Source organism: Lissotriton vulgaris, chromosome 6 (genome assembly GCF_964263255.1).
Source record: "Lissotriton vulgaris chromosome 6, aLisVul1.2, whole genome shotgun sequence".
Taxonomy (NCBI): Eukaryota; Metazoa; Chordata; class Amphibia; order Caudata; family Salamandridae; genus Lissotriton; species Lissotriton vulgaris.
The window spans coordinates 1,632,487,812-1,632,502,093 of NC_141694.1; the positions used below are offsets into that span (position 1 = coordinate 1,632,487,812).

Genomic DNA, 14,282 nt, shown 5'->3' on the forward strand with positions numbered 1-14,282 from the left:
CTCAACTGGAACAACAAGGTACGCACCTTATTATAGGAGGTACTTTTCCTTTTTAGTGAGGGAACTAATGGGGGTCTCTGCAACATATGAAGCATACATTCCTATGGGAAAGGCAAACAGTGGGGTAGACTTGTACAAGGTTTTTTTCAAATAATGTAATTGAATGTATAGCACAGGAGTAAGAATGTTAAGTCTAACTGAAAATTCGACACAAAAAAAGAAATTTTCAACAAAGGGTTTAGAATGCAACAATGGACAGACAAATGATGTGAAAAGATGATATTGATGTGTCTGGTAACTATGTGTTTTATTATTTTAATTGTCTAGAATCAGTCCTGATGAAGGCATACTAGAAAAAAAGCCGAAACGCCGCGTCGACCTTTTTGATTCTGTGACCTTTTTATTGTATTTTAATAACACTCTGATAAAAATGTACATTGTATAATGGTTTTAATGAATTGTTTTTTATAACATTGTATTGTGGAATAAAATTTGTATTTTGTTACCAGACCTAAGTAGTGATATGTTCTTAATCAAACGTTGATTTATCTAACTATTGTGTCAAAGACTTTGCCCATTTGTTGATTGTTGCTTGTTGTATGAAACCTGGTATAGATAACCAAACCGACTCCCTGTTTTTCATGTCTTCCCACCTAACAATTCTGTCTTGATAACATCAAAAAATAATTTTTGTTCTTTAGTTGCTTTCTGATTCTATGATTATATGGTTAGTACTTTTGCCTTTTTCATGAGAAACATGCCCCTCTAAGATAGAGCATAAAATCTGAGAGGGAGGGTAAGTTGGGATACCTGTTAGTCCCTCACTAAAACAAGACACTACCTAAATTGTCCAACGAACCTGGACGTTTGTTTCCTTTTACCTGAATGTTTCCCCACCGTCCTCTACAAAGTTAGAGTGGGGTCCTCCTACTTGTTTACACGCTTCTTAGACCATGACAGAGCTGTCCATTTAAGACCCAGAGTTTAGACATAAGCCTGAATCTTATCTTCATAGTTAGCTGTTTAGATTGAGTCGCATTAAACATTATGTATATGTGGCTAAATAAACTTTCCTGCAAAGAAGGAAAGTTCTGGAAAAAGGGAAAGCCAACAGACCCTTGAATGAGTCTTATTTGGTGCTCGGTCCCTCACTGGACAAAATTAATAAATATGACGGTGTAAATAGGTTGGACAGCTGACAATCGCTCCTAAGACCCAAGAGGATAAACCCTGATTGAGCGCAAAAAATCCAGAAAAATGCATAGAGTGTTTTTCTTCCTAGACATGGAAGAAATAACAACTAGGCAGGCAGCACAACTACATTTGCTTTGCACTTCAGTGCCCTCTTGCTGCATGAGTTTTCCTCCAGGTTTCTTTGGCGTAGGTAAGCTGGGGCCTTGCGGTCATGAAAGGAACACTCCCCAAATGCTGCAGATGGTGGAGCGGCTGGGGAGTTGCTGAAGTTTATAGGGCATCTATTGTGCTAAGTAGTATGTCTCCACAGATATATTATGCCATCTGTCACCTACTTTTGCTCGTATCGCTGTCCATTTCTTCTCTTATCTATGGTACTGAGGCACACTAAGTTCACACGTACTACACTAGGGTGTGGGACACTATCCAGAGTTTCCCAGGTGGAGCTATATTTCTTCTGGTTCCTTTTTTCCCAAAATATGCTGACCCCTATGTGAGCCTTATTTCTTTTCTGAAGAAAGGTGGACACAACTTTTTGCCTAGTGCCTATTTCCAGCAACCTCCCGTTACATTAACAGAGTTATACATTGTTGATGTTCATTTGTGGATAGTCGTAGGCTGTAGTTGCTGATCTACGTCCACGGTCCCTGCTTCTGTCCTTCTACTCAGCGGGTGCTGCCAAGTTTAGCAAAGTATGGGCTGAGCTTCTCACAGGAGAGAGGAAGGCCCCCTTATTTCCTGACCTATGTTCTTAAATACAAGTCAAACGATTACAATGAGATCCTTCTTCTAAGTCCTTTGCAGAGGGTGGGACTGAGCAGTTTTGCCAGCAGAGGGTGAGGAGACGTGTTGTCTACGTAAGGGTGGTGATGTTGACATTTCTCTTCTACCTAGCATGGTCCATCCGCAAGGTCAGCGGGAGGAAAAGTGGGTTCAGAAGCTTCGCCTGGAAGAAGTCCATCAAAGGCAGTCATTTGCTATTTTCAAAGTATTAGATTTATTTAGTAAATATAATTAACATTACAGGAGAAATCTGACTAGCAAAAATAGTACTAATGATCACCAAAATAGTATGTTCATAGCACATACATTGCCGAAAGAAACAAAATGCAAGCCAAATCCGTAGAGCATCATCAAATAGCCTAATGCTTAGCCTGAGCAAGAGTGTGCCCTGCACGACAAAGTGAAAGTGTGCTCAGTGCCCTAAGATGTGCTGCTATCAGATGAGCTCAATCAAATGTGCGCTACTAACGCGTGCTCGAAAATGCGCTCTACTAAATAAAGTATTCGTAGAGCGTTTTGAACAATATGATCAATTCACATGTACAGACTAATTGTGAAACACTTGACAGCATTCTGTAGGCAACAGGAACAGACCTGTTAAATGAAAGTGTTTTCTCCTGCTTTCCATCCGGACACCTGTATCTTTAGAATACGAAGACTATACTCATTGATTTTCAGTGTGGGTGTTCATTACATTCAAAACATTTCACCTGAAGGAAAACAATTTTGAAATATATTGCATGAATTCATTTCGATTCATAATGTCTTGTATATTCTTCCGGTTGTAGATGAAACATTCATAAATATATCAATATGAGAATATTTGCCCTTCTGTCAAAACATGCTGCAGACTTTGGCCCGGTAATGTCACATCTATTAGTCATGGAAAGATACAACCGGCCAGCAAGCCAGGCAGTTTAAACCAATTCACAAGTTTTACCGAGAATCAAACAAGTGCCCTTTTATTTGTCTTGGTTTTAAAGCCTACTGTTTTATCAACTACAAAATAATTTTTCTAATGTGTTAATTCGCTTTCTCGTGGAGACTGCCCTCATCCTTTCACTTACGCCTGTTGCTGTAGCAGTTAAAGTCGGGGTGACTTCAACATGAGTGACATCCATAACAACTCAGATACTCTTTGGCAGGCTGCTAGAGCCAGGGGGTAGATTGCACTCCCATGCGCTCCAGGGAAACACAACTGTGTACACTCTGCCACAAAGGATGGAATTTTGTAATAGCTTTGTAGTCCTCCACAAGGGGTACTACTAGTCATTAAACAACCTCGCCTTTTTTATTGGCATTTACATTTTCCCATAACAGTGTGGCACGTCTTTATTGACCAGTAAAGCCCTGTGGGACAAAGTTTCAGCTTTTATTTGGTTGATTTTTTTTCTCAATGAGCTTCAAAGAGATGTCCCTTCTCGTTTGTTGCATACATTTTCTAGTGATATTTGAGATATAGCAATACATCTAAAAATGCTTTTATCAACACATTGTATTTACTCCTGCATTACAGATGTTGCGGTAACTGAATTTTGGACGGATATTGACTCGATTATCATTGATTCGGAACTGATGAGTGAAGCTCACCCACTGCCGGCGGCCCCGGGACTCACACAGTACCTCCAGAGTGTCACTAAACTTGCCATATCAGCATTATCTTTGTTGACTATCCCTGACCGCTCAAGTTGTCGTCCATCTTCAACTGCTTCTTCGAGAAATGCCCACCAGTTGTTATTGCGGCTGTTGCATTCAGAGTCCCACGAAGTGCGTTTGCTGATTTTAGAAGCTGTTCTAATGTGGATGGAGCACAGAGACCCTAAGCGGAATGCAGAGGAAAGCACAACTCTCTCAGGCTTATTGTGCTTTTTTGAAGACATCTTCCTGAAGTTGGCATTTGAAGAAAAGCACCCAGATTGTTTCTGCAAGGTAAGGCAGTCAGTGATGAGATGCTTGTGTGATATGTGGACCTATGGATATGTTAAGGTGGATAAGAGACCATAGGATGTCAAAGGCTAGTGTATCAATGTATTTTAACATGCAGGTATATGACTGTTATAGAAGAAAAGAAGTCTTAGAGGTCGATTTAATGTAGAACTTTTAACTGACCTCCGGAAGCTAAGGAGAAAATATAAAACAATTACCAGAAATTAAAAAAGAAACTTTAAAGATAGATGCTGGGCAAATTTGCTAGAGGCAATTGAGGATAAGAATGTGATGGGCTTCTGGAAGTTGGTGCAAGAAAGCTCTGGTAAAGCCCAGGCCTCTTTGCAGTGTTCGGTTCCCGAGGATAAATGGTCGGATTATCTGGAGGAAATCTATGGGAAGTGGCCAATTGGTGATAGAGTAAGAACATTGGTATGGCCAGGTGTGAGAGAAGAGCTACAACAGCATTTTACCCAAAGCCACATTAGGATGATTATCTTAAGCTTAAATTTAACCCGTGCAGCTGGGCCAGATAATTTGCCGGCCATAGTGTTGAAAACTAGCCCAGATTGGTGGGCTGAGTTCTTTGCATATATGTTTCAGGGGATCCTCAACACAGGGATTGTGCCAGAAAACAGGAAAGGAGCAATTGTTAGACCTATCCCCAAAAACGGCGATGTAAATGCTCCTAGGAACTACAGATTAATAAACCTTTTGGATATAGGAGAAAAGGTATTCACCAAAGTAATCTTGGGATTACTAAAAAAATGGGTAGAAGAAAATCAGATTGTGCCCCCAGAACAGGGAGGGTTTAAGGAGGGTCACTCAACGGTGGACCACTGCTTTGCTCTATGGGCAATAGCGCGGAAGTCGATTGAGCAGAGAGGCAGCCTTTTTTGCTGCTTCGTGGACTTCCGCGCAGCATTTGACCTGGTGGACCGGGGGCAGCTGTGGTCGACCCTGATAGGTTATATTATCCCTGATGACATACTGAGCCTGATTAGAGCCCTGCATTCAGAAAACTGGGCACAGATAATCTTAGATGCAGAGGGAGGTTTATCCCGGAAAAAATCGAAATTGGCAACGGGCTGAGACAGGGGTGTGTTCTGGCCCCTCTGCTCTTTTCCCTGTTTATTGCAGATCTGTCACTAACTCTATGCAATACAAGGGGGGTAAGCCCGAAGCTAGATGGGAAACATATCTCGTGTCTACTCTATGCGGATGACCTGGTAATTATGGACCAGAGAGAGATTGGTCTACAATGAAAATTACATAGGTTCAAAGAATATTGCCAAGTCAAAAAACTTGTAGTTAATATGGAGAAGACTAAGATTTTATGTTTCGGTAGAAGGAAAACTAGGTTCTCCTGGTATCTGGGCAATGAAAAATTGGAAAAAGTAACTGAATACAGATACCTAGGGATGTGGTTTCAAAGAAATTTGCATTGGCAGACTCTCCTGGAGGCACTAAAACTGAGGACTTCGGCCTTGTTGAAGGGATTAAAAAGATTTAATGGTGTGTCGGGAAATGTCGGACAGACCATTTCTAAAAGCTTAATCAACCATCGTGCCACCTCAATTTTTGTATGGTGCAGAGATATTATATCTGAGTGGCAAAAATGGTTGGGATGTCGGAGAGGGTAACAGTTTGAAAAATATCTTTTCTCTGCCTAAATCATCTATGGTACAGGCAGTGAGACTTGAACTGGGAACCACCTCATGGGGTATTATAAGGTGCATGGCCCTACTACGATTCTGGCAACGTGTGAGCTAGGGTAAAGATCTTAAAATCTGTCAATGGTACCAGAATGAAATTATAAAAAGTGATTTAACCTGGGCAAAAGAAGCTAGAGCTATAGTTCGCAAAGGGTATTGTCAGTTAAAGATTGAATTGCGACCCCAGCCTCTCCAACCTGAGATCAATTAGACAGAGCTTAAGATGCTGGGATCTGAAGTCTCCCGAGCACAGGATCAAGACTATCTTTCTAGGAAAAGCTCAGTTCTCCATATGGTTAGAGTGTGGCAAAAAGATCATATTTTTTCTTATATTGACCGGCTACCTAGTTGCCAGTTAAGGCGGGAAGTGCTATGACTAAGAATTTGGGTAAATCCATGTTATGCGAGTACAGAGGGAAAAAGCTTTATGCTAAATAATGAAGGAAAATATACTTGCACTTTATCAACAACTTGTAATATCATACATATTTTTTTAGATTGCCAGAAGTTGTTAGAAATACGAAGACAATTTTTATGCCCGATTTTTAAAAAGTATGATATTAAAAATAGGTTGCAAGCAGTAAACCTTTTACTGGAAACGGTCAATCTAAACATAGCTTGTACCATGGGTAAATATATAAAAAAAAGTTTAGGAATTCCTAAAATGTAATGCGTATCGAGAGGTTTAGGTCAAGCGTATTAGGTGAAGGAGAAACATAAGTTTAAAAATTATGTGGTAACAAACATTTTTATACTTCAGGATTTTGAATTGAAATTGTGTGTTTTAGAAAAAAAATTAAAAGCTAGTTTCTAATGTTTTCTCTTTTTTGAGAATGTGAGGCTGGTCGGTTTTTACATGATGTTTAGAAGCTGTATATCCTGGATTTTATTATGAGGTGTGTTTTTTATTTAGTTACTTTGATGGTTGTAATAGACCGAATAAAGTTTTACTGAACTGAACTGACTGTTGTAGTGTATTATCAAAAGATTTACACCACTCTTGCATGACAGATGTTTTCTTTTAAATTTCCACCTGTGTAATTGCTTAGCTAAAAAAATGAACTAGTAATAAGACAGGTATTTCCACTAATAAAGTATGAGCAGAACAGGACTCACAAGTGAGTCAAGTAATGCCCCTCCTAAGTTTATGCAAGTGAATGGCTAAATGCATTAAGGTAAATCTGCATTTTTAAAGACAGTGTCTTCTACTAGAGTTTTTCTGAGCCACATTGGCCATTATCCCTAAACCTCAAAGTGTGCCTTGCTGTCCCAGGTCACCAGATCGTTGGGTGAATGAGAAGCGGGGAGGTTGTCTACAGTTTATAATGTTCTCAGGGACTTCACATAATTGAAGTGCAATTATTGTGTCCACAAAGGTGACATCTTAGGCAAATAGAATAGTAATGCTCTTGATGGCAAGTTGCCTGCTACTTTGTGTATATCTTTCACCTTCGCTAAGCTAACTCAGTGGATTGCTGATCCTTCATCTCTTTGGATCTATTGGTTCGGATCCAATCTTAATTTCTAGTTGAATGGTGTAGCAAATAATAGCTTTTTTGAATGTTCAGGAAAATACTATCAATGACTCCTGTCACTATCTCCATCAACCAAGGGGAGAGTGAGTGGTGATAAAGGGCGACCTGAAAATGAATGCTACAACAACAGAATATATGAGCCTTGTAATAGAGTGAGGACACAATGTCCGTTCTATTGTGCGACGTTTATGGCTTCTTCCTGGTATACTTCGTTGCTTCATTGCAAGGGTCCATACTTGAGGAAAGATTTTCCTAAAAAAAAAAGGATGCTGGTCTCTCACCAACGTGAAGTGGCATGATTCATCATAATTAATAAATAGAAGGGAGTTCCCCGAAGGGGTAGGATAGACGGCAGGAATGGGGATTAAACAACACAAAAATTAGAAAAAGAACCCTGCCAGGGCTATATAGAAAAGGTCCTAGTAAAGGATCCTACAATTTTCGAATGAGCAACACTAGATACCATCAAGGCCACACACTATATTTAACACATGAACACCATGGTTATTTCATTCTTGTTTTTTTTTAAAAAAAAAATGATCATTCATATTTTAGTTGATTCAATGATTCTTCAAATTGAGACAAAAACATTTACTAATTATTACTTAATATTAAAACCTGAATATACTAAATAGCATATGATAATCTGAAATAGAAAAATAGTCCCATACACACAACTCTCATTATACATTCATGATCACAATCAACTAAGAACAGCTATCATTCCACAAATCATTCATTCATCCATACAAAACAAAACAAGGTACATCACTGCCTATGGCTATTATTACAATGGTCAACAGTTCATAGACAAAGAGGGAAACTGGCAGGTGGGGCATAAAGATACAAAAGGGATCATAGAAGGTATTAATGATCCTGCCACCAACAGAAGTTACGCCAACGCGCGTTTCGGTGTTCCGGGCCACTTAGGCCACATCTTCGTCAGGGAGATGAAGGACCAAGGGGTATGGGACAAGGAAGGCTGTAACGATAAAAGAGGGTACATACACATAAAAAGACAACAATATACATATAATTTTTTAGGTGATACATTGCTTTAGATGGCTAATGTGTGGCTTTGGGAACAATGGGTTGCTTCTAGGAATAAGAACCTCAAGAATCATCTTGTGAGAGGCAAAATCCCTGAGGGCTCTACCCCTGAACAAACGGCCATTGACAAAGCTAGCCCCATTTTTGGGAATCACAGGTGTGGACACTGCCAGGCATGTTCCCATGCTATAATTGGAGACACCATCAGAACTATTGAACGTACCGTTTCGGTGGCACGTAATAAAAGATTGACCAACTGCCGCACGGGCAATGTCGTTTATGTAAATCTATGCCTGTGCGAACTACCGTACATAGGGGAGACAGGACGAGAATGTCACCTAAGAACAGGCGAACATAGATCCAATATTAGAAATGGGAAATAACTTCTATTGGTGGCAGGATCATTAATACCTTCTATGATCCCTTTTGTATCTTTATGCCCCACCTGCCCGTTTCCCTCTTTGTCTATGAACTGTTGACCATTGTAATAATAGCCATAGGCAGTGATGTACCTTGTTTTGTTTTGTAGGGATGAATGAATGATTTGTGGAATGATAGCTGTTCTTTGAGTTGATTGTGATCTTGGATGTATAATGAGAGTTATGTGTATGGGACTATTTTTCTATTTCTGATTATAATATGCTATTTAGTATATTTAGGTTTTGATATTTGTAAATGTTTTTGTCTCAATTTGAAGAATCATTGAATCAACTAAAATATGAATATTTTTTTTTTTTAAAACCAAGAATTAAATAACCATGGTGTTCATGTGTTAAATATATTGTGTGGCCTTGATGGTACCTAGTGTTGCTCATTCGAAAACTGTAGGATCCTTTACTAGGACCTTTTCTATATAGCCCCGGCAGGGTTCTTTTTCTAATTTTTGTGATGATTCATCAAAATGTCCACTCCTCACTGTGGGAGGATGCCAACACTGGGCTTACTTCGAGCCCTTGGTTGTTTTTTTTAGGTCTGGTGTTAGAGAAGTCATTTTGATAAAAAATATACTTTGTAAGAGGGGCTTTCAGTCAACCATTTGCATCCATTGGTCTCTTCAGCTGTCATTCACATTTTGCTTCTGCCACCACATAATACAAAAGGATTAATGTGGTCAGCCCATTTGAGCCATTGGTTTCTTTCTCAGACTGGTTGCGTTTTGTCCATGCAAAATACCATAAAACTCTATTACTAAAACATTGAAGGATGCCCGCTTGTGCCTATTCATGCACGGATAGCCACTTAAAAAAAAATGTTTTTGTAATGAAGTTTTACTAAAATATAAAAAAAACTGTGCCAAAGCCAAGAGGTGGCGTCCTAAGTCAGATCTTTTGGCTAGATCAGTGGTAGTTTCGGGGGGTAGCAACCTATTCTTGATGTGTTAAAGCCCATGCTACTTTGTGTGGGTGAGTGTCCAGCGTTCTTGTGTGTGTGTGTGTGTGTTTTTTTTTAATGACTGCGTCAAATATTCATTAGTAGGTCGAATGGATATACCTCTACCTCTTCCAAAATTAACCTTTTCATGGGAGAATCTAAATTGCCACCTAGAGGTTTCCTTAAAAAGCGAACTCTTGCCCCATTAGGATTATGATTGTGGTTTCACAGGTTAGTCTGCTAATCATCTCTCAACTCAATTTTCAGGTGCTCGGAATTCTTTTTCACATGGACACCAAAAAGCTACTTCCTAGCATGGCACACTCCAAAGAAAAGGATAACAAAGAGTTATTGAACTGGATTATGAGTATTGCAGACTCTTCGTATTACAGGTACTGCATTATTTTTTCAATTCTTTGACCACCTGCATAAATCCACTTGACTTCAATGTGGAAATCTACTTTTGAGTTTATTTTTCAATTGAAGTAATGCTCTTAATTGCTCCCCAAACATATTCCTTTTTTTTAAAGTGTTCATTTAATTTGCTAGTTATGTTGTATTTTACTTGCATTATTTTACTTTCTAGTTTTGGTTTGCTGTTAACAGTTCCATAAAAATTGGTATTCAATGCAAGTGAGCTATGTGGAATTGTAGATTGGTTGTCTGATTCTGGGTCTGGTCATGGTGCTCTTTCATGTCTTCATTGTGTATCATTCTTCCTTAGACTGGTAATATTAAAACAATTAGAGGGCTCTGGAATATTATTCTTTAGGACGTCCCTGTGAATTCTACATCAGATCAAAGAAATCTGTAACTCATGGGATCTTGGCTAGTCCTAGGATGCTTGTTTCTAGTCCAGGGAGGACCTGGCTTGGCAGTTCGGGCTGGACTGTTCCCATGGGGCACAGGGTCAAGACTGATTTGCATATGGCTGGGTTCAAACTGGAATGGCATGGTGAGCAAAAAAAAGATGGATTTAGGCTCAGATCTCTGTACTGGGGTGTATGTATGACATTGTTCTGCATTCTGTCCGTCAACTGTTGTTTTTGCATTAGTCAATGTAGCATCAGCACTGGATAGGAGGAGGTTCAAGCGGAATGTCTTACAAATTAATGTTAATGAGAAAAGGAGAACCTGACCCAACTTTGGTTAGATCTTTAGAATTTAGAGATTTAAATTTCGAGTTTTTGCGTATGAAGTGTGTCATTCTGACGACTATAAAGAATGTTTCAAAACTTCTTTACAGTTTTGAACAGTCATGAATGTTTTTTTTACCTGTTTTCCTTGTGGGCAGGGAGTAAGGCAGTGCATCTTTATGAACCTCCCTGTGGTATCTCTATAGGGCACCTGAGCGGACTTTGAGTGCATTGGCTAACTGTGTGACATCCAGTCACCAAACTCCAGAAAAGGGCAACATAAATAGTGGTGTTTTATACAAAAAGAGATACTTAGGGCTAGTTTAACGAGGTCCAGCGTACAAGCCAAAAAGGCTATTTTACAAAGCAGGTACGAAGTTCCTCTGGTTGAGTGGGATCAAGGAGCCCTGAGCATGAACCAGTAGTGGGGTCACTGAGGAACCAATACTGTGTGTAAGGAGGAGAGGGAATTCTCCTTGTTGGAACTAGGGCTCTCACACACCCAGCAAGCTAGATGTCATGCTTCATCATTTGAGCCTGCCCCTCGTCAGGTCGGCGCTTCAATACCTGACGGGCACCCGGAACCGGGGCTCTTTATTGGGGGTCTTTTGTTCCTGCCGGTGGGTGTATTGGGGGTGAGAGGCCAAGTATGTGTAGTAGGAGGGGGATGTGAATTAAAATAGGTCAGTTAGTCCTAACCAAACTTTAATATAAAGATAAACTGCCTAATTAAAATTGTGTGGAGAGGACCCAAACCTAGTTGTGAGGTGTCTAGTGGTAAGGGTTCTACTCTCAAATGATCAACATGTTTCGTGTCTCAAAAGTCAAGAATGATCGGGATACTTCTTCAGGATCAATGCTATGCTATCTACACTTATAAGGTAAGTGTGAAACGACATACCCTGTCTTGTCATAGTAGACCTAAACTGTCCGAACAACATGCATTCTACAGTGGTCGGCGGTAAAAGGACACCGATAGGGTCCAGCGCGCCGTACACGTCCATCTGTCTCACCTACCCTGCCACCGACACCGGGAGGTCTCCTTCTTACACACATTATTGGTTCCTCTGTGACCCCACTACTGGTTCATGCTCAGGACTCCTTGATCCCACTCAACCAGAGGAACTTCGTACCTCCTTTGTAAAATAACATAAATAGTGAGTCATAAATTTGACAAAGAACCTCTTAACCTATGAGTTATATGCTGACATCTCTGCTCTACTTAAACTGCAAAAAGTTTGGCTGGTAGAGCGGATACAAGTTGTTTGTTTTTCTGAAACAAACTTCGGGAGTTTGTTTCAGAAATGGCTCTTAGAGAAATTGAACCAGATGGCTTGAAATGTTGCTAATTTTTAAATTTATTTTAACCATTTTATAGGTTAGGAAAAGGACAAGATATTTTGCTACATTAGCCACATTATGTAGACTTGAAGAATCTGAAAGCTGGTGGTACTCCATGCTGAAAGAGCATGAGCTCGTTACTGTAGTTGACTTGTTCTTGTTGTAAAGAAACATGTATCTTTTTCATATTTATAAATGTACTCAATGGTTTTTAAGATGACGTAGTTAAGCCACCTAAAGAACTTTGTTGCAATTAAAGCTGTTTATTTTTGGAGATCTTCTGGTTAGATATGATACACAATAATTGCTTTTAAATTTACTGTAATTTCATTGTGCCCTCTGCCTTTATTTTCAGCGTGGAAATCCAAGGCTTAGCTCTAAAGTTGTCCTCAAAGTTGGTCATCTATTTTACATCAAGCATCCAAGAGGTAATGCACTTCGTACAACTAAATATTTTCAGGATAAAGGGCACATTTAACTTGACTGAATGAAATCACGACTTTGTTTCATATTCAATGTTAAAAAAGTGAAGTCGAAGTGATTGATCATGGGAAAATTGTCATGAGCCACACTACACAAGGAAATCATCTCATGAATAAAGTTAAAAGTCACTGATAAAAATGTTTAGTAACGTTCTCATATTTAGTGCTATACATTCCAACAATGTGTAGTTAAAATGAACATGCAATAAACCCTAGCCGTTTTCATGAACTCTTATGCCCTTCATATTAAAGAACCAATCCATCAATGTGTGTTAAAATTATCTGTCTTCGGTGTTGTTTGTTGACTCATCCTCACATAGATGTCAGCAGTGTCGTCTTTTAAAACTTTAACAGCCTCCCTCAGTTTGGATGGGTTGGGACACTGTTATAACTTGGAAAAGAAGCTCCAGGGCACAGTCTAAGATATTGATTGCATTGGGAGTTTTGTTCCAGAAGCAAAGTATCATTCTGTGTGCATATGGGGATTTTAAATGTAAGAAAAGCTCTGAATAGTTAAGTTCTTAATTTTGTTTCAGTAGCTGAGTTGAACACATTATATGCTTTTCAGTTTGATGTTTGTAATAGTGCAGGCATACTTTCGTATGTTTAATAGTTAATCATTATTTAGACATTTTTTCTGTTAAAGAATCTCAGACCACATTGATTTGTTTTTTTCTCTTATAATGAGTTTGTGCTGGGTATTTTTAGGTTTCTACTACTGCTTGCAATATGTTGTGTTGGAATGTGGTCACTCACAGAGATCATGCTTTGAGTGGCTGTTGTAGAGCTGCAGATGTGGAACCCATTTAAGCAGCCTAGACCATGAAGAGCTGTAGTATAATTCTGCTTGATACTTCTAACCGTAGATTCCTTACCTTTAGAATGTTCCCCGGGTGCTAGTATGGTTCTGGGAAGCTCTCAGCAGTGTGGAGCTCTGCAGCTTAGCGCTGGGCCCACACCGAACTGAAAATGACAGAGCGGAGCTGTTTATAAGCCCCGAGCCACACACTGAAGTCCTACCTTTCTTCCGCTCCTTCTGATGTGAATCAGGAGAGCCACTCCTACTTTCGTTGTGCCCTCGATGATTTCTAAAAAAAAAAGAGAAAACTAGTAGACATGGGCACAATGTCCCCTCATAAAATGACAGGCTTCAAGCCATGCCATGACTGTAGTAAACAGATGTCAGTCACAGACCCACACAATGTGTACCCATGGTGTTTGGGCCATGATTCGAACATGTGCGATCAGTGCACACTTATGCATCCTAAAGAGATCCGGAACTGGGAGGTGGAGTTTTTTGTTGCCTAGCACCAGAAGAAATCAAAACGTTTGCACTGGTCCTGCTCCTGGTGGGGGGCAAGAGACTAGTCCCAGTAGTCGTCTGGTAATTAAAAGTCTAAATCGAAGACAAAACACAAACAAGCGAAGTGAGACGCTTCCCCATACCACCATTTGGTGTCCAAGTAGAGGGCGCAATACTTTCCAGTCTGCTCTGGGGTCCCCCAGTATGGAGCCAATCTCCCAATTGATCCTGATGCGCTCTGATTTCCTCAGGCCATCTGTGACACCGCAACAAGTGGAAGCCTTCGAGGAGGCCATGCAGCAGCTAATTGGTGCTTTACCAACTCCCTCAGGTGCGCCTCAAGGATCCAAAGGGGGCTCCTTTTGGTTTTCTGCCGCTATATCCCCTCCGTGCATGCCATCTGACCCCGTGGGATTCGTTTCGGTCCAGTAGCGACTTTGACTCCA

The 14,282-nt window shown here is 40.0% G+C and overlaps 1 protein-coding gene across 1 annotated transcript in view; it reads left to right on the plus strand.

Annotated features, from left to right (window-relative positions):
• The window catches only part of THADA (THADA armadillo repeat containing), a 1,588,234-nt gene that overhangs the window by 1,392,344 nt on the left and 181,608 nt on the right, over positions 1-14,282 (plus strand). Inside the window, exons 33-35 of the mRNA XM_086927803.1 lie at positions 3,494-3,906; positions 9,842-9,966; positions 12,407-12,479. Coding sequence (XP_086783929.1) covers positions 3,494-3,906; positions 9,842-9,966; positions 12,407-12,479 — 611 coding nt within the window. The remainder of the gene's footprint in view (positions 1-3,493; positions 3,907-9,841; positions 9,967-12,406; positions 12,480-14,282) is intronic.